General features: G+C 41.3%; 1 protein-coding gene across 1 annotated transcript in view; it reads right to left on the bottom strand.

The window, feature by feature from the left end:
• Positions 1-24,270, bottom strand: part of MAN1A1 (mannosidase alpha class 1A member 1) — a 173,135-nt gene extending 148,865 nt beyond the window's left edge. The window contains exons 1-2 of the mRNA XM_019967140.2: positions 24,095-24,270; positions 23,012-23,882 (exon numbers count right to left, since the gene is read on the bottom strand). Of these exons, the coding sequence (XP_019822699.2) occupies positions 23,012-23,635 (624 nt within the window). The 5' untranslated portion in view covers positions 23,636-23,882; positions 24,095-24,270. The remainder of the gene's footprint in view (positions 1-23,011; positions 23,883-24,094) is intronic.
• Between the last annotated feature and the right edge of the window lie 2,460 nt (positions 24,271-26,730).

Genomic DNA, 26,730 nt, shown 5'->3' with positions numbered 1-26,730 from the left:
TTAACACGCCCCTGACTCCAGTCTTATCCAAAAATGCAAATTTGATATTATTTCCCCAACTTAAAACTTCCCATGGCTCCTAGTGATCTCAGGATGAAGTCTGAACACCTTTCAAGATCCATTCTCTGTTTTACTTCTCTGGACCACTTCTTAGCATTCTCTTCTCAACTGCCATGTCCCAGATTCAGCTCCTTGGCCGGACCTAATAGCTATTTTCTACAAGGAAACGGCCCTTCAGTGGGCTAGGTCCTACTCATGTTCAGGTTTCTCTAATCCTTTACTGCTTTTAGAAAGTATTCCTGAACCCCCCAAACCTGAGCTTACTGTCCCGAGCAGATGCCCCCACCACACTCTGCAATTCCCCCACCAAAGCATTTATCCTTGCTCTTTATCCCTCTGGATTCCAGACACACAGTGGTTCCATCTGTCCTGCTTACTGCTGTTTCTCCAATGCCTTGCACAGCATGGTACTCCTAAATAGTTCTATGAGGACATTGTTGGCTAACATTTCTTAGTTTATTAAAGGAAAATGATATTAAGGTTATTTTTTAAAAAAAAATTCACATGTGTATGATTACTGCATTGACCCACTTGCATATACTTTTAGAAAGAGTTCTAGGATCTGGTGCATCATCACAGGACCAATTAAACAAGTCTTTGTGATCATTACTATGTAAAACCTGAGTGTCAAGTCAGTAATGATGTGTTGTGTTACTCTGACTCACAGATCTGTTTTGGCAATAAACCTCATTATGAATTTAAAATTCACATCTCATTTAATATGGTCACACTTAATGGAAAGTCTCACTTGAAAAGTAAGTTACTGCAAGATTATTCACTCTAAAATTTAAGATCTGTCTGGTGGTCCAGCGGTTAAGAATATGCCTTGCAATGCAGGGGACACAGGTTTGACCCCTGGTCTGGGAAGATTCCACATGCCGTGGTGCAACTAAACCTGTGTGCCACAACTCCCAAGCCTGAGCTCCAAAGCCCACGAGCCCCAACTACCCAGCCCACAGAGCAACTAAGTCCCAGAGCTGCAACTACTAAGTCCAGGCACCACAACTGCTGAAGCCCATGAGCCTACAGGCCATGCCCTGCAACAAGAGAAGCCACTGCAATGAGAAACCCTCCCACCCCAACTGGAGAGTAGCCCACTCACTGCAACTAGAGAAAGCCTGCGTGCTATAGTGAAGATCCAGGGCAGCCAAAATAAATATAAAGAAATGACCCCATCATCATCACATCAAAAAAAAACTTAAACTATAGGAGTCATAGTTGTCCCAAGATGAGGGTGAGGAAGGAAGCAAGTTCACACTTTCTTTCAGGGACCACTTTTCCTCTCCACTTTGATTTAAACAAGTTTCCAGAACTCCCAATTTCTTCCATTAGTGCATCAAGTATTATTCAGATAATTATATACATACACATACATAATCATGTGTTTATATATATTATCACATACATATTATTAACGTCTACACACATACATTAATACTCACTAATAAACTTATGCTTAATGTTGGACATAATATTACTCTTAAGAAAAGCATTTCCAAATGAACTGATCATGGGTTTTGCTTTGAGAATTAAGTATAAAAAACCCAAACCAAAAAAAAAATCCCCCGAACCCCAGCATGCTTTTCGCCACAAGCTGAGATGGAAACAGTGTCAAGCTTCACGCTCCTGCTCCCCCCGCCATACTTCTCAGGCAGAGGAGTGACTCTGTCACAGGTGTTCCAGGGCTTCAGTCCAGGTGGGTAAGATCCTCAAGGGTCTCAAGGTATAGGGGTCGGGCTGGGGAGGCTGAGGGGCACTGACTGTGGCGAGCACAGTGAGAGTGGGACGTGTGCCAGGATGGCCAGATGAGCCACGTCCAATGCCAGGTAAGGACCCAAGAGCTCTGTAACCCTGGGCAACCTGCTTGACCTTGTCTCCCTCAACTTCCTGTAACTAAAACTGGGAAAATAATACTGAACTCACAGGGCTGTTCTGAGAATTAAATGAGTTTATGCATGGAAAGTGGTTAGCACTGTGCCTAACAAGAAGTAAATACTCCACAAATGGTATCATGTAATTTACTTTCATCTCACCACTCTAGAATTAAAATTGCAGATAAAGGAGAGACAATCTACACAAAGATGAAGACTGTAAAAATCTAGTTACTGGTTGTTTTAATTATATATAGATCAAGCTACACAGAAAATCACTTAAGGAGAGACTGTTCTCAGAACAAGGAAAGTTAACACATGCATTCTATTGGGAGAAAGAAGGGAGCATCTTTTAGAGTATAACTGAGAAGCTGTATTTTTTATTAAATATTTAGTCTTGACTGCCATTACAATTTTAGAGAAAAAGTGAAAATTATCAGGTGTGTTACAGTTGTTGTTGCTATTCATAAGGAAAACATTCCTTTTCACACTGTTCAGTTTTATACATCAGGGTCTTTCCTAAGTAAGAAAGATTGCTGGGCAAGATTGAGGCAGGAGGAGAAGGGGATGACAGAGGACGAGATGGTTGGATGGCATCACTGACTCAATGGACATGAGTTTGAGCAAGCTCCAGGAGATGGTGAAGGACAGGGAAGCCTGGCACACTGCAGTCCATGGGGTCACAAAGAGTCGGACACGACTGAGTGACCCAACAACAACAACAACATACCTGCAAACTAATAGTTAAGGTTTGAGTCAACTAAGCAATTAAAAAAAAAAATTCTCATTTTAAATATTAAGGCAGAGTGTTAGTCGTGTCCGACTCTTTTGTGGCCCCATGGACTTTTTATAGCCTTCCAGGCTCCTCTGTCCATGGAATTTTCCAGGCAAGAATACTGGAGTGGGTTGCCATTTCCTCCTCCAGGATTAAGGCAAAATTTGGTTTAATAAAGAAATAGCTAACTTGGGGTCTTGTTATTTGAGGACAGAAAACCAGAGTGCATTATATACAGACACTCTCTTTTAGGATCACTAATGTGTGGTGTGCCCCTGGGGTTTGTGAAGACAGGATACTCCAGGTGAGGTACAGGTGCTGTAATCTACCTGGAAGTAGAGGAAGAACCTTCCCTCCATGCCAGTTTAGTTTATCACTTTCCCATTAGCTCCTGAAAGTGCTGTCTGCAAAAATCCTCCAGTGTTTTAGAAAATTTGAGCAACACTATGATGCGGAGAAGGCAATGGCAACCCACTCCAGAACTCTTGCCTGGAAAATCCCATGGACGGAGGAGCCTGGTAGGCTGCAGTCCATGGGGTCACGAAGAGTCAGCCACGACTGAGCGACTTCACTTTCACTTTTCCCTTTCATGCATTGGAGAAGGAAATGGCAACCCACTCCAGTGTTCTTGCCTGGAGAATCCCAGGGACGGTAGAGCCTGGTGGGCTGCCGTCTATGGGGTCGCACAGAGTCGGACACGACTGAAGTGACTTAGCAGTAGCAGTAGCATGATGTGGCATCATCAATCAAAGGCATTCCTTCCTGAGATAGCTTCCAAGCAATTCCATTGAGAGCCAAAGACCCACAAATATGTTAACCAATCATGTAACTGGACAGCTTTCTCCCTCAGGAATTCTAAAACCTAGCAGCAAATGCCGGCAGGTCAGGGAAAAGGTGATCTGTCTGCGTGCAGTGCTAACGTCTGGAATTCACTTTTTAAGGTTCCAGGAAGGCAGAGTGCTCCTTGGACCTGGCTGATAAGTACAGTCACTTCCGGATTATTAAGGACACTAGTAATGTGACATGCAATATGTGTAATACTGTTTGTGCTACCCTCTGCTTCTGCGTCATCAGCACCACTTCTCCAAGAGAAAACAAAAAAGGATGGCTGACGATTAACAGCGCGGGTAAAAAGAATGACAGGAAAACACAGCAATGTTAAGCTCAATTTAGACAGCTAAAACTAATACCTGAGTACTTGTATGGTGTATTTAGCCCTAAAATCCTAAAAGTCTATTCCCACATCGAAGTCAAAGTAGGGGATTTAGGTCAAAACCTTCACTTATCAAAAACACATACATGCAGACAGTAGTTTTCCTGATAAGGAATCTGCAACTAATTAACTCATCCTGGTATTACAGTTTATCAAACTTCTTCCTAGTCCCCACAGAAGTCCCTTCTAAATGCCCAAATTCTAGTGCCTGTACCTTACAAAAACGTAGAGTGTAATTCTCCAGATCACAGGTGGGTGGAGAACTACAACCACAGAAACACATACACAGAAACCCAGATTTACAGGCATATTCTAGTGAAACTGTATTTAAAAAGCATTAAGAAAGAAAGATATGAATAGCGTCTCTCTTCCCTACTCCACTAAGGGCAGTTGTTCTTAAACTTCTGTATTTAAGCTTATCATACCATGTTATATCTTGGAATAGGACTCTTTCCTATTTATAAAATTAGGATTATCTATTGGTTTTCAATTTTAGAAGCATTTGACAAGGCATGGGCAATGCAAATGCCTCTTGATTTTAACTTTTCCTATTTTCCTTTCTACCAATGGCAAACAGGTTTAAATTCTAAGATAGGGAAAAACAGATGGCCTAGGGGGTGGGGGTGGCATGAAAAAAGGAAAGCTAGAAAAAAAAGTAGAGTAAATAAACTCATGGCAAACAAGCATACCTTTACTTCTTAATTGTTTTTATTAAACAAATTCTGCTTTGAAAATCTAACATTAAAAAAAAACTTATAGATATCATGGATCAAAAGTTTTCTATTGTTTTAGGTTGAATCATTAGAATTTAGATATCACCGCTTACGTTAAAACTAAATTCAGCCAAAACATTCTTCGGAAAGTCTTTAATATAATGTTCCAATAAAAAAAAGTAAACTTTAAGAACACTAGTTGGTGTTCTGTTTCCAAATCTAATCCTCCAGGCATAAACTACAAAGTTAATAAAGAGCAGATTAAAACTAACCAGGAACAAGTTATTAATTCCGTTTTCCATTTCACTCTTCAATTCTTGTTTTAAATGCTCTAGGAATCTCTGCTGCTGATGTAGTTAAAGCTGCAGCAGCTCTAATAATCAACGAATCTTATCACACAGGGTGTAGATACTTTCTAAATGAAAGCACCATATGCCTAATTATTCAGCTAAATTTATACCCGTAGCTATCTCTGAATGAAACATTTTCAGCTTCTTCGGCTCACAAAACATTTCCTTCTATGCCCTTAAGGCATTTTAGATTTCATTCTTCTCCTCTGCCTTTTTTCCTCCCTGCAAATCTGAGTGTTTGTGCGACACCAGACCAGGAACCAGAGGTAACTGGCCACTGATGAATGGACGCCCTCTCCCTGGTTTTCCTAAGCATGAGTATCAGTTCTGTGAGATAACAACTGAACAGAGGAAAAGAATGCTTTCTTTCCCACCACAGGAAGCAAGGATTTTGGCAATACCATCTAAAAAGGGAGGTAATAACAGAAAATACAAGCTATGGATTAACAGGGCAATACTGCAGTTCAAGCTTCCTTTACTTTCCTGGAAGGGACTTCTCAAAACCAATTCTCACCAACAACCTCTTTTCTCAACCCATTCCTTGAATCAATCCCTACTTGCCAGTAAATACTATTATTGACTAACGCTATGTACCAGGAATCATGTAGAGATTCATCTTCTACTTTAATTCTTAGAAGAAATCTGCAAAAAGGAACGACCAGCCATTTCCATTTCACACGTGGAAAGGGAAGCTCAGAAGGGTTTCTACTCTGCCATCATGCCTCACCATCTGAGTAGATTGTAAAGAATTTTGCTGATATACTTGTTTCTCATTTTGGTTATATTTAAGACACACTGTATTCCACTGTTAAATTCTGGGCCATGAACCTCATAGGTGTCTAAAAAGAGGTGTCTCCATACAGAGGAGGAGTTTAGACTCTAGTTGGAAGATAACCAAGCCCATGAAATTAGCAACACCCAGGTCAATGACAGAAACAATCAAAGCCACGTGATTCTGGAGATAGCGGAGACCAGTAAAAGTTGGGAATGTGAGAGAGCTCCATGGTGGCACAGAATCTGAGGAAATGAAAAGACACTCCATTTGAGAAGGATAAAACAGGGTGTGGTTTGGAGACAGTAACTATGCAAGTTTTGCTTTTCAGCAAACACAGGATCCTTCCTAATTTAAGGGATGTGACTCCAGCAAACGGAGCTAGATTTGTAGAAGATAATGAATGCCAGCTAGAACAATGTTTTTTAAACTTTAGTCAAGGAACCAGAAGTATCAGCATCACCCACAGGAATATGTTAAAAATGCAAATTCTGTGTGGCCCAACCAGATCTAGTGAATTTTGGAAGCAGCAAGTTGCAATCTGAGTGCTAATGTGCTTTCCAGGTGACTCTAAGCTGTCTAAAGTTTGAATCAGTGCTTCATAGGAAATGAAGCCCACTAAAACCTCTGAGTTGGGCAACATGACGGAAGGGTTTATTTTTGAAGGATGAATCTAATATGCAGAATGAATTGGAAAACCGACCATGTACAAATTCATGAAATTCACAAAGCCTCTACCATGCAATTATTTATATGAGATAACACTTTTCAGGAGATATAACATTAAACTGAGAAAAGAGTAAGGTTCTTTCTCAAAATACTACACCTCTTACAGAGAAAGTTTTATTAAATTCTAACTTCTCTAGAGGAAATGATATCTAACCCGTGACTTTTCATTTCAATGTGATATTGTAGGCACTATTTATAAAAACACCATTGTCTCTCAAAATTTTTTGCAGAGATAGGGGAAAAAAATCCACAACAACTTTATTAGGGTGTAACATGTATAAAATTGAAATGTAAGAAAAATGACAACTCTTATTAAATGTAGTTCACAACTTTAGATAATAAAGAACACAAATGAACAAGGATTACCTAATTTAAAAATCACAGACCTGAAAAACAAAATGCTGGGCTGTAAATATAAAGTAGATTAACTTTTAAGCAAAAGAGAACTTTTTATATTCAAGTGTTGACCTTCAAAAGAATCTTATGAATATCTACATATATTTCAGTGATGTTATATCTGCTTAAAAGATTTTTTTTGAACCTCCTTCACAGCCAGTTACAAGTCATATAAGAAAATGAATACAGCTTTTCATTTTATAAATCATTCTAAAAACTTTAAAACTAGAGAAGGTGTTTCCCATATTTCCACCTGCTTCTGTATGACTTTTGACTGTTATAAAATATCACATCTCCCCTCCAGACAATGGCCTGTAGCCCCTGAGAACAGGTAGCAAAGGTTCCAAAGAGGCAAGGACGCGACTTTTGGAATACATGCTTCAACAGGGGCGGGTGTCACACGTAACACACGGAACCCCTCTTGGTTGCTGCTGTTTAGTCACTAAGTCGTATCCGACTCTCTGGGACCCTGTGGGCTCTAGCCCACCAGGCTCCTCTGTCCATGGAATTCCCCAGGCAAGAATACTGGAGTGAGTTGCCATTTCCTACTCCAGGGGATCCTTCTGACCCAGGGATCAAACCTGCATCTCCTTCACTGGCAGATGGATTCTTTACCAGCAAGCCACTAGGGAAGCAACGCCTCCTGGTACGCTTGTTTAAAAAGGTGTATTCATTCAACACATATTTACTGGTTCTATTATGGGTGAGGCCCAGGGCTAGCTGCTCAGGTGGATGAATTCAGGGAAGCACTTTGTCCTGCTCTCAACACGACAGTCCTGCTGCAGATTCATGACTATGAACAGCCAACATCACAGACTCTGCACTCTCAGAGTAAGTGAAAACAGGAGTATTTCCAACCTCTGTGGTATCTTATTACTAATAGAACACTTAATAAATCATAATTTTTATTCACCCTAACTGCTAAAGCAGCTTTTCAACAGTAGTTAATAAATCATCTTCATTTCTTTATGCTCTTCCAATTGCACCCCTCCCACTCCACCTGCTTTTTTTTCTCTTCATCACACATTTTAAGTTAAGCGAGCCCTGCCTGTGTGCCTGCTCAGTTGCTCAGTCATATCCAACTCTTTGTGACCCTGTGGGCTGTAGCCCGCCAGGCTCCTCTGTCCATGGCATTTTTCATGCAAGAATACTGGAGTAGGTTACAATTTCCTACTGCGTAGGAACTTTCCGACCCAGGGATAGAACCTGTGTTTCCTGCATTGGCAGGCAGCGTCTTTACCATTGTGCCACCTTGGAAGCCTAACTAAGCCCCTGCTGCTGCTGCTGCTGCTGCTGCTGCTGCGTCGCTTCAGTCGTGTCCGACTCTGTGCGACCCCATAGACGGCAGCCCACCAGGCCCTAGGAGGATTAAATATGAAGAATAACGGAGTACTTAATATGAGTGAATATATACTATGTATTAAATGCACATCAATTATAAAATACATTTTTTACTACATAAACTTACTAAGAATGCCTTACAGAATTGCTGACTCAGGCTAACTCTTAAAATCACAACATGGACTGCTGAAGCACTTCTAATCATGAGATGAAAACTTGCAGTTCTAATCATGAGATGAAAACCCGTAGTTCTAATCATGGGATGAAAACTTGCAGTTGACTAGATACATTATAACACTCCACATTGCTAGTTGACTACAAAAATAACACGTTTCAGAGAATAGCATCCAAAACAGTCTAAAATTACTATCATCTCAAACCACAATTTATAAAAATAATACAGTATGTTTGTATCCATCATTATTCACCATGTTAACTCAAAGTGAAATTTAAACAGTTCTGGCATTTGGAAGACTTTTATGAACTAATCAAGGTTAGAGTACAAATACATTTTGAGATGTGCAGCTCCTTACTATATCAAAAAAGCATGGCTAAAAACACATTTATTTAAAGAAATTTGCCAAAAATAAGAAAGAAAAAAATCCAAAGCCTAAACTTCATAATCATGCTTTGCTTTTATTCTAAAACAAAATACCTTAGACAAAATGTGGATTTATTCCTACTTAAGTCACCAAAGGCCTCTAATATACAAAAGATCAGCCTGCTCCTTCAAACATAAAAATGTGTGTTGCTTTGAAATTTTATCAACAATTTCCCTTTGGTTAATTTTTCTTCTGTAAGAATTCAGCTTTGTAAGACTTGCCATCTTCTGGAACCACTGGGGGGAAAAAGTCACTTCTGAAGTTCTATCTGGATTATTTTTGAGCTTCAATTATGGTCTTAAAATATTAGGAAGCCATCCTCATGAATTCTAAAATAGAAGATTCACTCTCTCTTTCCCCAGCATCTTCCTCAAATATCTGATGCAAAAACCCAATGATAACAGTGAAGATGAGCCAATGGGAGTTGGCTGGCTGGGTCTTGGCTGACCGAAAGTGGGCTGTTCTAGTGTGCTTGGCAGATACTCATATCAGTAAAGAGTACTTTTAATTCTAGGGATCCAGCCCAGGAAAGAAGCAAATTTTGTTGTTGTTTTTTTAAATAAAATGCTGTCTACTGCCTTTCAAGACACTGCCTCCTTCTGGAAGCCATATGTCTCTAGCTGGCTTGTTAGATCCATCTTCTCTGATGTCCCACTTCTTAGGTCTCCAAGCTGTCTTCATTCCCAACCCTGCTCCTTTAAAAACTTCCTTGTCCTGTACATTTCACAATAAGGAAATCCAACTAGTCAACCAACACAGGGGAAAGTGCTGCTGAAAGAAGGGTAAATTAAATACACGCGAGACTGTTTCATCACCCACGAAAATCAAAGAGTCAAGACCAGGTTCATTACATAGAAGTATAAGAAAAATCACCCCTCAAAATGTACTACGATTCTTTGACCTATTCATTTCCCCTATTAGAAATTTAAGATTAAAAATCCTACTTATGGGGTGAGGGCAATGAAAAATCAGCTGGAATCTTAACAGACAAAGATGTTTATCTCAGCCTAAGATAAAAACAAAAAACTGGAAATAATCTAAATGTTCAGGTCCCAGGGGAGGGTTAAATAAACTATGATGCTTCTATTTCATATATTATGCTATCATAAAATGATACTTTAAAAGAAAAATTAAAAAAATATGTATCCATAGTGTGGTTTTAATTGTGAGAAAAAATAACTGATATGCTGGGGTGAAAAGTGTTGACATTGCTTGGGACTGAATGATTGAACTATGAAGAATTCCGCCCCGCCCACCTTTTTTCTACTCCTATGTACTTTCAAAATGTTCTTTCCTAAGCTAGTATTACTTTACAATGAAATAACACAATGGAAGATACTTGCTTGTTTTACAAACCCATTCTCACTCTTGCTAAGATAAACCTCAAAGAATAATAATTTCTGCTGGGCAAATTTAGTGATATCGTTTTAACAGGAGCCTTTAAGAAATAATACATGATTGAAAGGGAGGCAGTGATGGTGAAATTTCAGGCAGCTGGGAATGAGATTTTTGAGACCAGGTATATACACTATGCTGCCTTCATCATTCCACAGATCTGTCCTTTTGTCTTGTGGCCTAACAGACAGACAGACAGTGAGGAAATGCAATCTTTTAGCAGTTGCAGCACATATTCTTGTGAAAGAGGAACTAGAGTTAATCTTGCCCCGAACATCAGCTCAGAGAAGGTGGACGTGGCCATCCCGAGTGTGAGCCACGAGTCCTGGCCTCCTATGTCTGAATCCTCTCATCCTTTAAAAGAAACAAGTGCTCTTCATAGGACTTTACAAAGACCTTTCCATGAAGAAGGATTGGACAGGTACGAAGATCCCAGCAATAGCTCACGGTCTCTGGATGGCCCAAGTTCATGTCTCAACCAGTTATTCACAGGTCCATCATTATTCTCTGCACCTTCTCTCATAAACTCCTGGCCTAGGCAAACAGGTATCCCCACCAGCGCTGCAACAAAGGTTGTTTTAGGGTATAGTGTGCTGTATTATTGAGCTTCCTTGGTGGCTCAGATGGTAAAGAATCTGCCTGCAATGCAGGAGATCAGGTTTGATACCTGGGTTGGGAAGATCCCCTGGAGAAGGGAATGGCAACCCACTCCAGTATTCTTGCCTGAAGAATTTCATGGACAGAGGACCCCTGCAGAGCTTGGCGCCCTTGACCACATTTTTAATCCCCTCCCTTTACAGGCCCCCTCTCATACTAAGCACCTTCATACTAGAGACTGGAGACAGGACAGTCGAATGGGAGACCGACTAATTACATGAAAAAATGCAAATAAACGTTAATACAGTATGCCTGAGTATCATTGTATGGAAGGATGCAGAACAAGGGGAACTGGAGTGTATCGGAGCAAATAAGGGACCAGGTTGCTGCTAAGCTTAAGAGGGAGGGAGATTAAGACACTAACAGTTTTTAAAAAGGAAGTGAGGGTGGCATTTTACTGATAGTTACAAAAGTCAAGCAAATACAAAGGCTACATGGGCTCTTTAATTTCATTATCTCTAGTCTGGATTATCTGCAGGTCTGCTGGGCTCTAATGTGCCTAAAGCAACTGCCAGAGTATTCATGACAGAAATGAGGGCTGTGACTTCTAAATGCTCTTAAGCCTTAATCTCATTTGGTTTTCTTTCAAGTACCTAATGATCACAGAAGTCTTTATCAGGACTCAGTGCAGGTGGGGCAGTGCCTCTGCATTCTGCAGAGCAAAGGAACTAGCCAGGATTGCTTTCTCAGGGAATGCCTCACCAAGCAAAGATCTTCCATCTCCTTCTAGGAAACTCTCAGTGGGGTTTCTAGCTGCCAGCCTGCTATTTAGGGCTGAAGAGGAGGGAGGGCCAGGCCAGCCAGCCTCCAGAGCATATGTTCTCATTAGAGTCAAGTATCGCGGGCGGAGCCGGCCTGAGAACTTAAGAGGCAGTTCCCAGCTCTATATAGTAAACACACTTGGGGAATCTCAAGAGCTCAGGGCTCACAGAACCCTATTTTTCATATGTAAAATGAGTATGGGCTTCAGGATCTCCGAGGTCCTTCTGGGCTGGATACCTTAATAAATCTAAATTCAAAGCTCTCAAAAAGGCCACGATCTGTTGAGTTACAAACTAGACCTGATTTATGCGAATTTAGACTACCAGGTAACAACACATTGAGCTCTGATTATAGAACTGATCATAATTACATACATTTTTGCTAAATCTAAAATAATTTTCTTTGTACTTCTTAAAAATATTCCTCCAAAGACAAAACAGGTTAAAATGCATTTTACTTAATCCCTCTTCTTCTCTATCTTGGAGAACAATTTCAAGGCTTAAGGAGGCAACTCAAGAACTGTGCTCATTCTGAGAAGACGGTACTTCAGGAACAAGCACATGAGACTGTGAGAAAGAGACAAATGAATTCTTTCACACATATTCTGAAGTACAGAAGCTGAAAAAGTATGCAATTTTTAAGGATACCGAAAGTTTTTTGGATTTGGCGAGAAGGTGAGAAAATCAGAGTTGACAGTAGCACAGTAAAATCATAGCTGTCTGAAAGATCATCCTGAATTGGAAGTGTACCCTTTAAGCAAACCTATTTTGAACTTTGTTTTTGATAACTTTTGGAAACATCATTACCCACTTTCCTGATGCATTAAACCGTATCTCAAACAATGTAATCTTGGCTTGATGGCTTCAGGTAGTGACTACTAACAGTAATAACAGCAAGCAACATTTATTATACACTCCCTGTGTTTTATAATAATGTGTGCTAAGTCACTTCAGTCATGTCTGACTCTTTGTAACCCCATGGACCGTAGCTTTCCAGGGTCCTCTGTCCATGGGACTTCCAGTCAAGAATAGTAGAGTGGGTTGCCATTTCCTATTCCAGGGGATTTTCCTGACCCAGGGATCGAACCCGAGTCTCTAATGTCTCCTGCACTGGCAGGCGAGCTCTTTACCACTGGTGCCACCTGGGAAACCCATGTATAATAGTAATACCATTTTAAGTGCTTTGTGTGGATGCTCACATTTAAGCTTTCTGATCCAAGAAAGTGCGTACTTAATTATTACTGCCATTTTACAAATGAGAAAACTGAAGCTCTGACAGATTAAGCAACTAGCTTAAGGTCACAACAACTAATACATGGTAAAAGCCAGATTCAGGCCCAACTTGTCTGACTCCAAAACTAGCCCTTCTCACCATACCATGTTGCTACAAATGAATGTAGCAGGGGCAGGTAAAAGCACCTGGAGAATCTCCAGGACCTTCTTGGGTGAAGAGAACTGTGTGCTCCTATAATGAAGAGACCCCAGATTGGTGCTTTTTAAATGTATGTCTACTTGCTGTTTTTTAAAGGTAAGTATAGTTAATGTGCAAAATTATATAACTTACAAGTGAACAATATAGTGATTCATAATTCTTAAAGGTTATACTCCATGTGTTGTTATTATAAAATATTGGTTATATTCCTCATGTTGCACAGTATCTCCTTGCAGCTTATTTCATACCTAATACCTTGCATCTCTTCATTCCCTATCCCCTCCCCCTTCCCTCTCATCACTGGTAACCACTACTTTGTTCTCTATACCTGCGAGTCTGCGAGTTTCTTCTCTATACCTGCGAGTCATTTTTGTCATACTTCATGAATCCCACAGACAAGTGCTACTATTAAATATATGTCTACTTTAAAAAATATATACTCTGTCAGGGAATGGCATGATATATTGAAAGTGATGAAAGGGAAGAACCTACAACCAAGAATACTCTACCCAGCAAGACTCTGATTCAGATCTGATGGAGAAATCAAAAGCTTTACACACAAGTGAAAGCTAAGAGAATTAAGCACCACCAAACCAGCTTTACAATGAATGCTAAAGGAACTTCTCTAGGCAGGAAACACAGAGAAGGAAAAGACATACAAAAAATAAACCCCAAACAATTAATAAAATGCTAACAGGATCATATATATCGATAATTACCTTAAATGTAAATGGATTCAATGTACCAACCAAAAGACATAGACTGGCTGGGTAGATGAACCCCACAAATTGTATGTAATTATTTTATATTGTTAGGTTAATCATGTTTCCACTATGGCTTGCAACTGTAATTATCTTTTTTTTTTTTTTTTTGGGTCTGGCTATTGATTGTGAAAACTGATAAACGTCTTTTACTACTGTGATTCAGTTTAGTTCAGTTCACTCGCTCAGTTGTGTCCAACTCTTTGCGACCCCATGAACTGCAGCACGCGAGGCCTCCCTGTCTGTCACTAACTCCAGAGTTCACCCAAACTCACGTCCATCGAGTCGGTGATGCCATCCAGCAGTCTCATCCTCTGTCGTCCCCTTCTCCTCCTGCCCCCAATCCCTCCCAGCATCAGAGTCTTTTCCAATGAGTCAACTCTTCGCATGAGGTGGCCAAAGTATTGGAGTTTCAGCTTTAGCATCAGTCCTTCCAAAGAATACCCAGGACTGATCTCCTTTAGAATGGACTGCAAAGATGGGCTTGACACAGGACAGAAATGGTATGGACCTAACAGAAGCAGAAGATATTAAGAAGAGGTGGCAAGAATACACAGAAGAACTGTACAAAAAAGATCTTACGACCCCGATAATCACGATGGTGTGATCCCTCACCTAGAGCCAGACATCCTGGAATGTGAAGTCAAGTGGGCCTTAGAAAGCATCACTACAAACAAAGCTAGTGGAGATGATGGAATTCCAGTTGAGCTCTTTCAAATCCTGAAAGATGATGCTGTGAAAATGTTGCACTCAATATGCCAGCAAATTTGGAAAACTCAGCAGTGGTCACAGGACTGGAAAAGGTCAGTTTTCATTCCAATCCCAAAGAAAGGCAATGCCAAAGAATGCTCAAACTACCGCACAATTGCACTCATCTCACATGCTAGTAAAGTAATGCTCAAAATTCTCCAAGCCAGGCTTCAGCAATACATGAACTGTGAACTTCCAGATGTTCAAGCTGGACGTAGAAAAGGCAGAGGAACCAGAGACCAAATTGCCAACATCCGCTGGATCATGGAAAAAGCAAGAGAGTTCCAAAAAAACATCTATTTCTGCTTTATTGACTACGCCAAAGCCTTTGACTGTGTGGATCACAATAAAGTGTGGAAAATTCTTTAAGAGATGGGAATACCAGACTACCTGACCTGCTTCTTGAGAAACCTATATGCAGGTCAGGAAACAACAGTTAGAACTGGACATGGAACAATAGACTGTTTCCAAATAGGAAAAGGAGTACATCAGGTTGTATACTGTATATTGCTTATTCAACTTATATGCAGAGTACATCATGAGAAATGCTGGGCTGGAAGAAGCACAAGCTGGAATCAAGATTGCCAGGAGAAATATCAATAACCTCAGATATGCAGATGGCAACACCCTTATGGCAGAAAGTGAAGAGGAACTAAAAAAGCCTCTTGATGAAAGTGAAAGAGGAGAGTGAAAAAGTTGGCTTAAAGCTCAACATTCAGAAAACTAAGATCATGGCATCTGGTCCCATCACACTATTGTGATTACGTAATTATTATTCATTTAATACCACTGTCTCATGACTGTGTGCTCAGTTGCTCACTCATGCCCCACTTTTTGTGACTCTATAAACTGTAGCCTGCCAACCTCCTCTGTCCATGGAATTTTCCAGGCAAGAATACTGGAGCAGGTTGCCATTTTCTCCTCCAGGAGATCTTCCTGAATCAGGGATCGAATCCATGTCTCTTGCATCTTCTGCACTGGCAGGCAGATTCTTTATCACCAGCGCCACCCAGGAAGACCATATCAACAGAAATCAGTAAAATTCTATTATCCCCAAAACTACCATTTAAGAGAAAAACCTGTAATTGCTTTTTTAAATCCAGATGCACATTAGAATTATCTTGGAATATTTTGAAAAATACAAATGTACAGGTATTGTTTTTTTCTTCAAAACTCCAGACCTGATTCTAATGAGCAGCCATGTTTAAAACTACTGGACTATATGATTATCTTTTAGTACTATCTAGTTTGTTTCATTTTTTTCTATTTCACATTCAGTGCTCCTATTTTGTTTATGTTTTCCAATTTCTCCATCTCTCTTTTTTGTTGTTCTTTCTCAAGCCTTCATCAAGTGTAACAGAAATCTTTTGTATACATATATGTACATAAATAGCATGCACAATATATTTTAGAAAATTACGAATGTTTGCCTTGCTAAAAAGTTTACATTTTGATTCTACTTGTTTGACTATGAACAGAGTGCTAGATTTCTAATTTATATTCACTCAAAACTTTGATATAGTTCCATTTATTCTGGCATGTAGTATCACTGCTAATAGTCTAGAAAGCTTATTATCTTGGTGATTTAAAAAAAAATTTTTTTTGAATGAGGCTTGAAACTTCTAATCCAATTCTGAGAATATAAAGAAATACTATGTTGCAAAAAGAAAAAACCAGGAAAGTAACATGTGATACAGTATTATTGTATCACATTGTATTATAAAGTGAAGATTTTGTTCAAATATCAAAAAACTTTATGTTAGTGTCCATTATTTGTTTTCATACCTTATACAAGATTCCATATTGCATTTAGTTGTATTGAGCAGCTTCAGCCTCATGCAACAAATTCTGATAACTTCTTTTTTCATTTTTATTCTGTCACAAATATTTTCTTAATTTCCCTTGTTATGGTTTCTTTGATACACTTATTTAAAAATAAACATTTAATTTCCAAACACATGGGGTTAAGTATTTTTTATGTTAATTTCTCATTTTGATCCTTTGATCCTCTCATTTAAATCCTTTTTTCTCTGCAATAACCCTTTTCGTTTTTTCAGTCTTATAACTTTATTGAAGCTTTCAATGGCTAAGTAAAGATCGTTCTTGGTAACTGTCACATTGCACATGAAAATATGTGGGTTATTTTCAAATATCTTTCAATACTGATTTCTAACATAATTCCATAGTGATAAGAGAACAGACTCTATGATTTCAATATCTTTAGACCATGAAAATTTTGCATCTTGTTTTATGTCCCTGGATATGTCCCAGTGTCTCCAGGTTTATAGTCTATGGGAACTAGAATAGAATTTGCACTCTGTTGTGTGAAAATTATATAAATCTTAATTACATTGAATTGATTCATAGTGCTTTTTCAGATCTACTATATCCTTCTAATTTTCTGTCTATCCATTCTATTAATTTTTGAGAGTTTGAAACTGAAACTCCAACTAAAAATCTTAATTTATCTACTTTTAGAAATAATTATAATACATAGTGGAACTACATATAATTGCTCTTTATTTTCCAAGTCTCCTGCAAATGTGTTATCATACTTTCACAATTTAGAAAAGAAAAAATATATACTTCTTCAGGTTAACTTTCAATTCTTCTGTTATGCATTGTGCATTGTCAAAACAGCACCTACATTTATGGTTTGAAAGAACTCTCCCACACTGGTACACCCTTTTCCTCTTTTTTTTTTTTAATTTCTCCCCCAGCTCTCTTTGTAAAGAATGCCCAATTGAGTAATTACTAATGCCTCTGTTTCCCTGCAGGTATTTTCATAAGGAGAAAAAGATGTCATCAAAATTCCCAGGATGGCTTTAAAATGAAGAGGTCTTCTTAACCATGCCCCTAGTAAGATCTTTTTTTAAATTATAATAGTTAACATAATTCATATGAGACCAAAGTTTTAGTACTACAGGATTGTACATGTTTTGCAGTTACTTGACATTAGTGTCTGCAAATAATGAATATGAGAGTCAATTTATACACCTCCTTGACATTTTACTTAGGAGGCAAGTCATGTCTGGATAACGAACAACGTTCACCCAGGACTGGACTTCCATGCTCAACTCTACCACTAACTAACTAGCAAAATGATTTTCAGGGCAATTTTTGTGTCTCAGCTGCCTTTATTGTAGCTATCTCTAAAGTCTCATTCAGATACAATATTTTATGGCTTAGAGCACATGGGAAAGATTGAAGGCAGGAGGAGAAGGGGATGAAAGAAGATGAGATGGTTGGATGGCATCACTGACTCGATGGACATGAGTTTGAGCAAGTCTGTGGGAGTTGGTGATGGACAGGGAAGCCTGGCGTCCATGGGGTCACAAAGAGTCTGACACAACTGAGTGACTGAACTGAACTCCATGTTTACTTTCAAAAATCAGAGTTATTTTTATAGCATTTTTTGGTAATAGGAAAAAATTTGGCAGACTTGTTTGAAGGACCTTTAAACATATTTAGTAGTAAAGGGCGGGGGACTAGAGGTAGCTCAATTATTTAATACTACACAAGACAAAGAATATTGAGGGAAAAGTCAAGACTTAGTTTCCCCAAAGAAAGAATCTCTTTCTTAAAATACCAAACACTGGCTTCTCCTTTATCATTCTGTCTCCTTAGGGGAAAGGCATGTCATGGTATCCACGGAGCCCAGCAGGGGAGCTACTCCTATTGTGACCAACCAAAACTCACCTTTGACAAACATATTTTTGTGGTTTTGTAGGTTATAAAGGACTTAAAAGGCCACAGGTCCTCTACTGGGTTATAAGATATAAGGGTCCTATGCAGTGCTGATCTACCCATGTATATATAGCCCTCATCACTCATACTGACCTGATGGGTTTCCTCCTGTCTGACCTTTAGACCCATGCTTTAAACTCGCTCTGATAATGAATTTGTATTACCATAGCTTATTATATAATTTAATACAAATAAGTTAACTAAGCTGCTGAAGTCCAACAAAGTTACTCATCCAAAGACACTTTTTACAAACGTGAATCATCAACACAAATTTCTCAAAGTGGTTTATTAGCTCACTTAAGAAATAAAGATGCATTTACTTGAAAATGCATTTTTTTAACCTCTTTTCCACTGAATTAACTAGGTTCTAGATCTTATATAGAGCTCCTTTATATGAATGTTAAGTTACCCAGTAAGAGAAAAATACTCCTCCCAAATTATCAGTAGCTTACAGAAAATTAAGCTGAGCATAACTGATTATCCATTAACAATCTTTTCCTGCTTTTGTACATATATTAATGTTCAACACTCAGCATCTACTCTAATACTTACACTGCTGAAATATTGAATTTATTCATTTACTTGTTAAAGAGAGAAATTTTTACAAATGCTCCATGACCTACCTGCTCTGCTGCTGCTGCTGCTAAGTCGCTTCGGTTGTGTTCGACTCTGTGCAACCGCATAGATGGCAACCCCATAGATGGCAACCCCATAGACCAGGCTCCCCTGTCCCTGGGATTCTCCAGGCAAGAACACTGGAGTGGGTTGCCATTTCCTTCTCCAATGCATGAAAGTGAAAAGTGAAAGGGAAGTCACTCAGTCATGTCCGACTCTTCAAAACCCCATGGACTGCAGCCCACCAGGCCCCTCCATCCATGGGATTTTCCAGGCAAGAGTACTGGAGTGGGGTGCCGTTGTCTTCTCCGCTACCTGCTCTGAGGAAGGTCCTAAGAGTGGGAAAATCTTGCATTTGCTCCTGTTCAATGTCTGGTGTGTTTCAGAACTTGGTGAGCTGAACAGGCAAGGTAACCCAAGGGCATCCAAGCTCCTTCAGAGTCAGGTCTTCAAATTGTGGCCTTTATTATTTTGCAAATATTATTTTCCACACTACTACTCATACAAATAAGTTTCAAAATAAAAATGTCTTGTTTTAATATGTCAAGGTAGATTATTCCTATGTCTGATTTTTAATAAAAGTTAATTGTCAGTAGTTAACATAAATTACAGACTCATGCACAACCTAAGGCTAGTGTGTCAGGCATAAAAATATATCCTCACCATTAGCTATCAATACGAAAATTTGCTTTCAACTTTTAATTGTGTAACAGTTCTGGAATTAAAAACTAAGGCCTGTTTTGAGAAACCTAGAAAGAAAACTGTGACCCAACAGTTACCTGGTCCTAAAACCGTGCTTGATAGACCCAAACCTGGCTGTCAGCCTCCCCACTACCATCCCATTTAGACTGGAGGGGGTTCCAGTCTAAGAAGGGAGGGATCACATTGATGGTTTGACTGTCTTCAGGCCCTATTACTCAGAAACCCTCCCCATAATTACACAAAAATGGGGGGAAAGTTCATCCTCTAAATTAGGATTAAGGTTCTAATTCTAAAGGATAGTGTAGATGCTTTGGGTAAACTCCCCCTAAAAGCTTCCTGACTTTAAAAAATGTTGGGGTAGAAAAAGAAATTACTATTTTTCTAAAAATTCCATGGTGTTCTTTCACTTCTGTGCTTCATTTGCTTTTTAAAGTTAAGGGCAACTTGAGCACAATTTTAAAAAGATCAGCCTCGTGGGAATACGTACTATGTATATATTATAAATTTCATGGAAGTCCCAGAGTTGATTTATTTACGAAGTTTTCATGGGGTGGGGGGATGTCTTAATTTCAGTTTTAAGTTTTATGACAAATATTTATCATCCATCCAGTTAGTACTAGAAAGCATGTAGCTAGCACTTTTTGTGAAGGGTGCTAGGCAATAAACATCCTGAAATTAAAGACTGTTTCCCCTTAACACAAATTTTTAAAAAATTTACCACAATACCAGTAACACAACTGCGTTGGCAAAAAAAAGCACTGGCTGTTTTTAAACTAAATTTACAATATGAAAGTTTGGCTCAGAAATTATAGTCCAAGCTCCCAATATGTTAGAAGACTTGCTTATATCAATACTTTCTAAATTTTACCTATAACACTGTTAGTACCTCCAGGTATGACAGAGAATCTAAGTAAATAAAAATCACTAGAAAAAACAGGAACAATAAAAATCAAGATCAAGGCAAAGATCCATTGGTTCATGACAAGGCATACATGGTACCTGAAACTGAATCTAAATGTATCAAGTTGAAGTCCATTCATAATGGGCAACCACTCTTCCCTCTCTAAAACTGAATGTTTACAGCATAGTTTTATAATAGTATCAGTTAACCTTTTTTTTTGGTTTACAAACAAACACATCTGCCTGAACTAATCTGATGAAAAACCATAATCCATTTCTTCCCATTAGTCTTTGACTAAATACTGAAGCTAATCATGCTGGCTTTCTACCCCCACCTCCCTACCCCGCTTGGTTCTCAGGGCAACATGAAATTTTAAAGAATCCATTTAGTTCCACCACTTTATGCAAGACTGGGCAGTTTCAAAACATCCAGGTACAAAGATGTTAGCATCACACTGATATAGAAGGCTACACAAATTTCCTTTACATGGTTAATTAAGACCTTTTGATCTACAGACAAATAGAACGGTGGATCTAATAGCAACAGATTCGTGAGGAACACATACTGTTAATATTCTGTCCTGAATCTGACTGCTACTGTCCCAGTGCTTCTGGTCTAAATGCACTTTTACTTAGTACTAATCGGTACCAAAAGCTTTTTCACATCCATGGATCTATAATATTTAAAATAATATCCTGGGACAATTGTGATCTACACTGTCAGTTCATAGGAATTCAGAGGCATGAAATGTGAATTACACCACTTCAAACTTAAGGAAAACATAAGCAGATACAGATTTGGGGCTAATTTATCTATGGGTTTTGGTGGGATATTTTCAAGGAGGCTGAGAGATGAAAAGGAGAGGGAGATGACTGGTGAAAGCAGAGCTTTTTTCCATCTTCCTGGAGAGTCGGAGAAGAGTTTCATGGAGAAGGAAAACTGCTAGATAGAAGTTGTCACAGGGAGTACAACCCACTTCCCCAAGTCTGGGAAGGTTCTATGCCTGAGGAAAGGTGTCATAGTTCAAAGGCTGATGGGCTATATGGTACAGGAGGGATGACTGCAGGCAGCTTGCCTAGGGTAAACTGAAAGGGACCCAAATCCACCTTAACTTGCTCAATTACAGCTTAACCAAATTCATTGGGTCATCATATTAAAATCACAAATTCTACAATGATCAAGCTACCTCCAATTTGCAGCCACTTCAGCTAAGTACCTCTTCACAACCTCAAAACTCTTTTTATGCTCTTTAAATGGGGGGCGGGGGCGGGGGGTGGAATCAGGAAGCTTCCTTTCCTGAGTACCTGGTCCAATGTCAAAACACAGCATTTATTTTCAAACCCTGTGAAACTTAAAAAAATGAAAATTCATAGTGTATTTCAGAAATTGGAATCAAAATTTGGGGTAACATGCTTTTAACATGGTTCCTACAGTCGATGGATTGTGCAAAAATCCAGAATGGTATAGTTTCACAAGGAAGAGCAGCTGAGAAAAGAGGCTTGTCCACAGACAGCCTGGTGACAAGAAGTCTGGGCTTCAAGTCCTGACTCAGTCACTAACTGGTTCTGGGGCTCTGGGCCCTTCAACGTTCATTTTTAAAATGATAGTCTGAAACGATTTTTAAGGTCCTCTTCAGCTTCAAGCTAAGCACAAACTGACCATGTTTCAAGTTCCAACCGAAAATTACAGGAAAGAAATTAGGAAAGACTTAACAAAGTCCATGTTTGCCCGAGATTAAGTCTGTCATCATTGTGCTGCTGTGGAGGAAAACCTGTTGCATCACATGGAATACTCTTTTTCTAGCTACACTAGAAATGCAAGAAGCAGTAGGCTGGCTTTTTACATTTTTTTTTTTTTTTCATTTTGTGAAAAGTAAACAACAGTGTGCCCCCTATGATAACAAGTTCTCAAGTTTCACCTTTATAGTCTGTAAGTACACCTGGCGGAATGGGGCCACGTGACTGAACGCGGGCTGGGCTGGCTTGCTGTTGGAACATTTCTGTGATGCGTGATCGATGCTTTGCGTTTACATTCAAGCTTCATTCCAAACCCACGTCCAAGCTTTATTAGAAGGCTGTTTGGGACCTTCACTGTTGCTGTTTTCAGGGACGATTAACTACGTATTGGCCAGTGGAAGAGGAAGTTTGCACAGGATCTGCCCATGTATTAAATACCTACTTCGTGTGGTTTATGCTCACTCGAGCATGCAAGTTAAAAACAACGGGATTCAACCTCAGATCCTAATTGGTCACATCTACTTTGACAATAAAAGGGAAGTGAAAGAGCCTTTGACACTGCATCTGGTGTAAGTGGAAAACCTCCCTGTCTCCCCACACTAATGTTACAGACATGCCCTCCGCCCCCCACCCCAACACTGTAATATCACACAGTTAAGAGTTTCAAAGGTCTGTCATTTCTCCCAGAAAAACACCGCGGGTCTGGAGGGATTTCTAGCTGGGTGCACTCACCTCTTTGATCTTTTCCCTTTTCTCGCGGATGGCGGCGTCGGCGGGTTCCCGGTCAATCGCCCCGATTGTATTCACGGGCGCTAAGTACACTGGGGGCAGCCTTCTGAACCCCGCCCTGTTACTCAGCTGGTCCTGGGCCACCTTCTCCTTCTCCATCAGGATGTCTCTCTGGATCTCCTCGGGCAGCTTCTGCAGGGTCTCCTTGGCTTCCCTCAGAGCCCGCTCGTGGTTTTCGCGGATCCTGGCCAAGTTGTCCTCTAGGGAGGCCGCGGGGTCCCCCGGAGCGTCCTCCTCGCCGCGCCGGGCGCGCCCCTCCGCCGCGTCCTCGGCGCGCGCCCCGGGTCCGGGCTTGTGGTCGGCGGCCGGCTGCAGGGCGGGGCTGGAGTGGAACAGGACCCCGCTGAGCAGCTTGGAAGAGTCGGGCAGGAAGAAGATCGCCCCGAAGCAGAGCGTGATGAAGGCGCTGAACACCAACAGCAGCACGAACTTCTCCGTCAGGCGGAAGGCGGCGGGGCCCGACCCCTTCCTGCCGCTGCTGCTGCCGCCGCCGCCGCCGCCGAGCCCCCCGCCCAGGCCGCCGCCCGCCGGACTACTGAAGAGCGGCAACAGGCCCCCCACGGGCATCGCGCCCGCCGCCCCGGCCGCCGGGTTGCCCGCTGTCCAGTGGCCTCGCGCCGCGCCGCTCAGCAGCCAAACTTCGCCGCCGCCGGGCGTCAGCGGCCGCGGGGCTGCGTCCTGGGCATCCAGGCCGCCCAAATCCCCCGCCCGGGCTGCAGGTATCCCCCGGGGAGACAACTCCCCTCTGGGTCTTCTCCCTGAGGCGGCTCCTTTGGCAAACAACGCGCGCGCGACAGACCTCTCGCTGCAGCCCCTGCGGGGAGAGAAACAGTAAAAACACAGTAATTAAGAAGGATGGTGATAAAGTTTCCACCGGTCTCCACCCTCCGACGGCCGCGAGAGCCTCCAGGACAGCTCCCCCGGCACGGAGTCCGGAGTCCGGCTGCCGGCACCGCCCTCAGAGCCCACTCTTTGGACTTAGGGGTGAAGTTGGCGGGTCTCGGGGGCGGGGTGTCCCGCGCACACCTGGAGCAGGGCCGCGCGCGGTCACCTCCTTGCAGAGGGCAGCGCGGAAGAGGCGCAGCAGGGGTAGCGGTGGGGGACTCGTCAACTTCGCCTGCTCCTCATCCCGAAGCTGGGACCAGCTGTCTCTCCGCTTCCCAGGTGGCGTCTGAGCGTGCCTCCCCGCAGCCCCGAGCACCGCGCGGCTGGGCTAGCGCGCCGACCCGCGGGCGAGTCGGAGCGAGCAGGGCAGCGCGACACCCTCCACCGCGGCCCCGCGAGCACTAACACCACTGCCGGTCTCGGGGCGGTCGGAAACGAGGGCGGTGACGCGGCCGGAGAGTGACGGCGCGACCGGGCCAATCACGCGCCGCTCAGGGCCCCCCGGGGGAGGAGCCGAGGCGGGGAGGGGGGCCGTGCCGGGGGGGGAATTTACGGGAAGCGCAGCCTCGCGGGGGCCCGGCCGGGGGCTGGGAGGTAGCCGGGGCCCCTGAGGCACGAGGCGGGCGGGAGAGGCGGCAAGAAGCCTGGCAGTCTGACCCTCCGCGGAGGCCATGGGCCGGAGGCGGCGGGCGGGACCCGGGGTCCGGGAGTTTATCCCGCTCTGGCCTCGGGCCCGGGTCCCAGAGGGTGGCTGGTCTCGAGTTGCGGGGGAGGCGCCCTGGCTGCTGCGGGACTTCCCCGCTGCCCCCTCGGACCTGCTCCTGGCAGTGCGGGGCCCGCTCCAGAGGGCTTGAAGGACAGAGTCTTGCCAAGAATTGCCAGATCTCTATGAAGCGTGGTTTCTCTTCTTTACCCAAAGCAGGGATTCCGCCAGTGCTCGGTAGCAGTTAAGCCAAAAGTCCCTTGATGAGAGGCTGTGATTTGGAGAGCTCTTGAGCTCAGCTTTTGAGCTCTTTGGTCGAACATCCTTTCACCTAAGAGGCTTAATGGTTTTGTGGTTGCTCCGAAATCTTCGACTGAATCCTCTCCCCCTTAAAAAAAAAAAAAAAAAAAGTGGTGTAGCTCCCCCACCCACTCCCACTTTCAAAATTCACCTACCTCATACAAGTTGGTCATATTTTCCACTTAAAGAAGACGTTTTATGCTGCCATAGCTTCAAGTAATAAATTTCAACATTGGATTTGACTACTTCCAGGGAAATAAGGACTTGGTCCAACAGAGATTGTCTTCTAGACAGCATTATTTTGCAAAACGTGTTTGTAATTCCCCTGTTGCTCTGCAAATAAAGGGTTATCAGAGAGGAGAAAGTTGACTAACTTCCCATTTCCCACTTCTGAAAGCTAGTTGATAGCAGGCTTATCTTCTATCCAGCATGCTTCTCTAGAAAGGTGATTTTAGATGGTTCTGCTTGTTGTCTTTAGAAGAAAGGAAACAGCTGACACCTTTCAGGAAGGTGCCCACAGCATAATTGTTCTCAGGATTTAGACTGTGTGAGAAAATCTAAAATTAAATTTAAAAATCCTTATTACGGACTTCATTTTAGTATTCATTTTAACCATCATTACAGTATTTGTTTTGTGTAAAATGAATCATACACCTAAAGTTTTTGTTAATGGGAAATTATTGTTCGATAAAGCCAACTGTATGGCTTTTTTGGGGATAACTGCTGTGAAATTCTATGCCCAGAAGAGTGCAGCATATCCAAGCAGGGTAACAAAGTTTAGAAGGACTGAAAAAGAAAACAATAATTTTCATTTTTAATAATGGAAGGGTAATTTTTGTTTCAAACTACAACTTGTAGATAGGTTGGAAAGTTAAATCATTGGGAATTAAGGTCTGTCTCTTTATCATCATCTTTTATGGAATGCTTTGTTATTTCAACTATTGAATTATTTCTTGTAACCACAAAATATTTAGTAACATTAAGATTAATGTTACTAAGTATTCCAGAGAAGCAATAAAATCTACTTTTAAGTGCATGTTAAAGTGATGAAGAAAGGAAGTTACAAATCTGATGCCATTTCTTTAATTTTGATATCAAACCAATTTGAGTTTAACCCATATCCTGTAGTGGAAACATTTAAAATTTAGTGTATGGACTTAAAGATGATTTTTTTTCCCCTAAACACCTTAAATTTTATTTATCTGTATTGTGTTTAGGGCTTCCCCAGTGGCTCAGTGGTAAAGAATTTGCCTGCAATGCAGGAGATGTAGGAGAGGTGGGTTCAATCCTTGGGTGGGGAAGATTCCCCTGGAGGAGAAAATGACAACCCACTCCAGTATTCTTGCCTGGAGAATCCCATGAACAGAGAAGCTTGGTGGATTACAGTCCATAGGGTCACAAAAAGTCAGACATGACTGAGCAATATTGTGTTTAAATCTTTTACAGTGACTATTATATTTATTTGTGTTTACCTTTATGTAGCTTATTTTAAGACTGCTTTCTTACTATATGTTTTTCTTATGAAACAGGTTTATTAAGAGTGAAGCCTGCTTTTAATGACTGGTTAAACCAAGAAATTAGCATGGGTGGTTGATTATGGGATACATATTAAAGGGCGCCAGTCCGTGTTAGGTAGGATAAAAAACATGTGGGAATGCTCACATTTGGGCTAAAGCAAGTTTAAAAAAAATTCACAGAGAAGGTATTTGAAGAGACATACCAACTAAATCAACCACATTAAAACCCTGAAAACCAACTATGTGTATTCATGGTA

Source organism: Bos indicus, chromosome 9 (assembly GCF_029378745.1).
Source record: "Bos indicus isolate NIAB-ARS_2022 breed Sahiwal x Tharparkar chromosome 9, NIAB-ARS_B.indTharparkar_mat_pri_1.0, whole genome shotgun sequence".
NCBI classification, from domain to species: domain Eukaryota; kingdom Metazoa; phylum Chordata; class Mammalia; order Artiodactyla; family Bovidae; genus Bos; species Bos indicus.
This window is presented reverse-complemented; position numbering and strand designations above follow the sequence as displayed.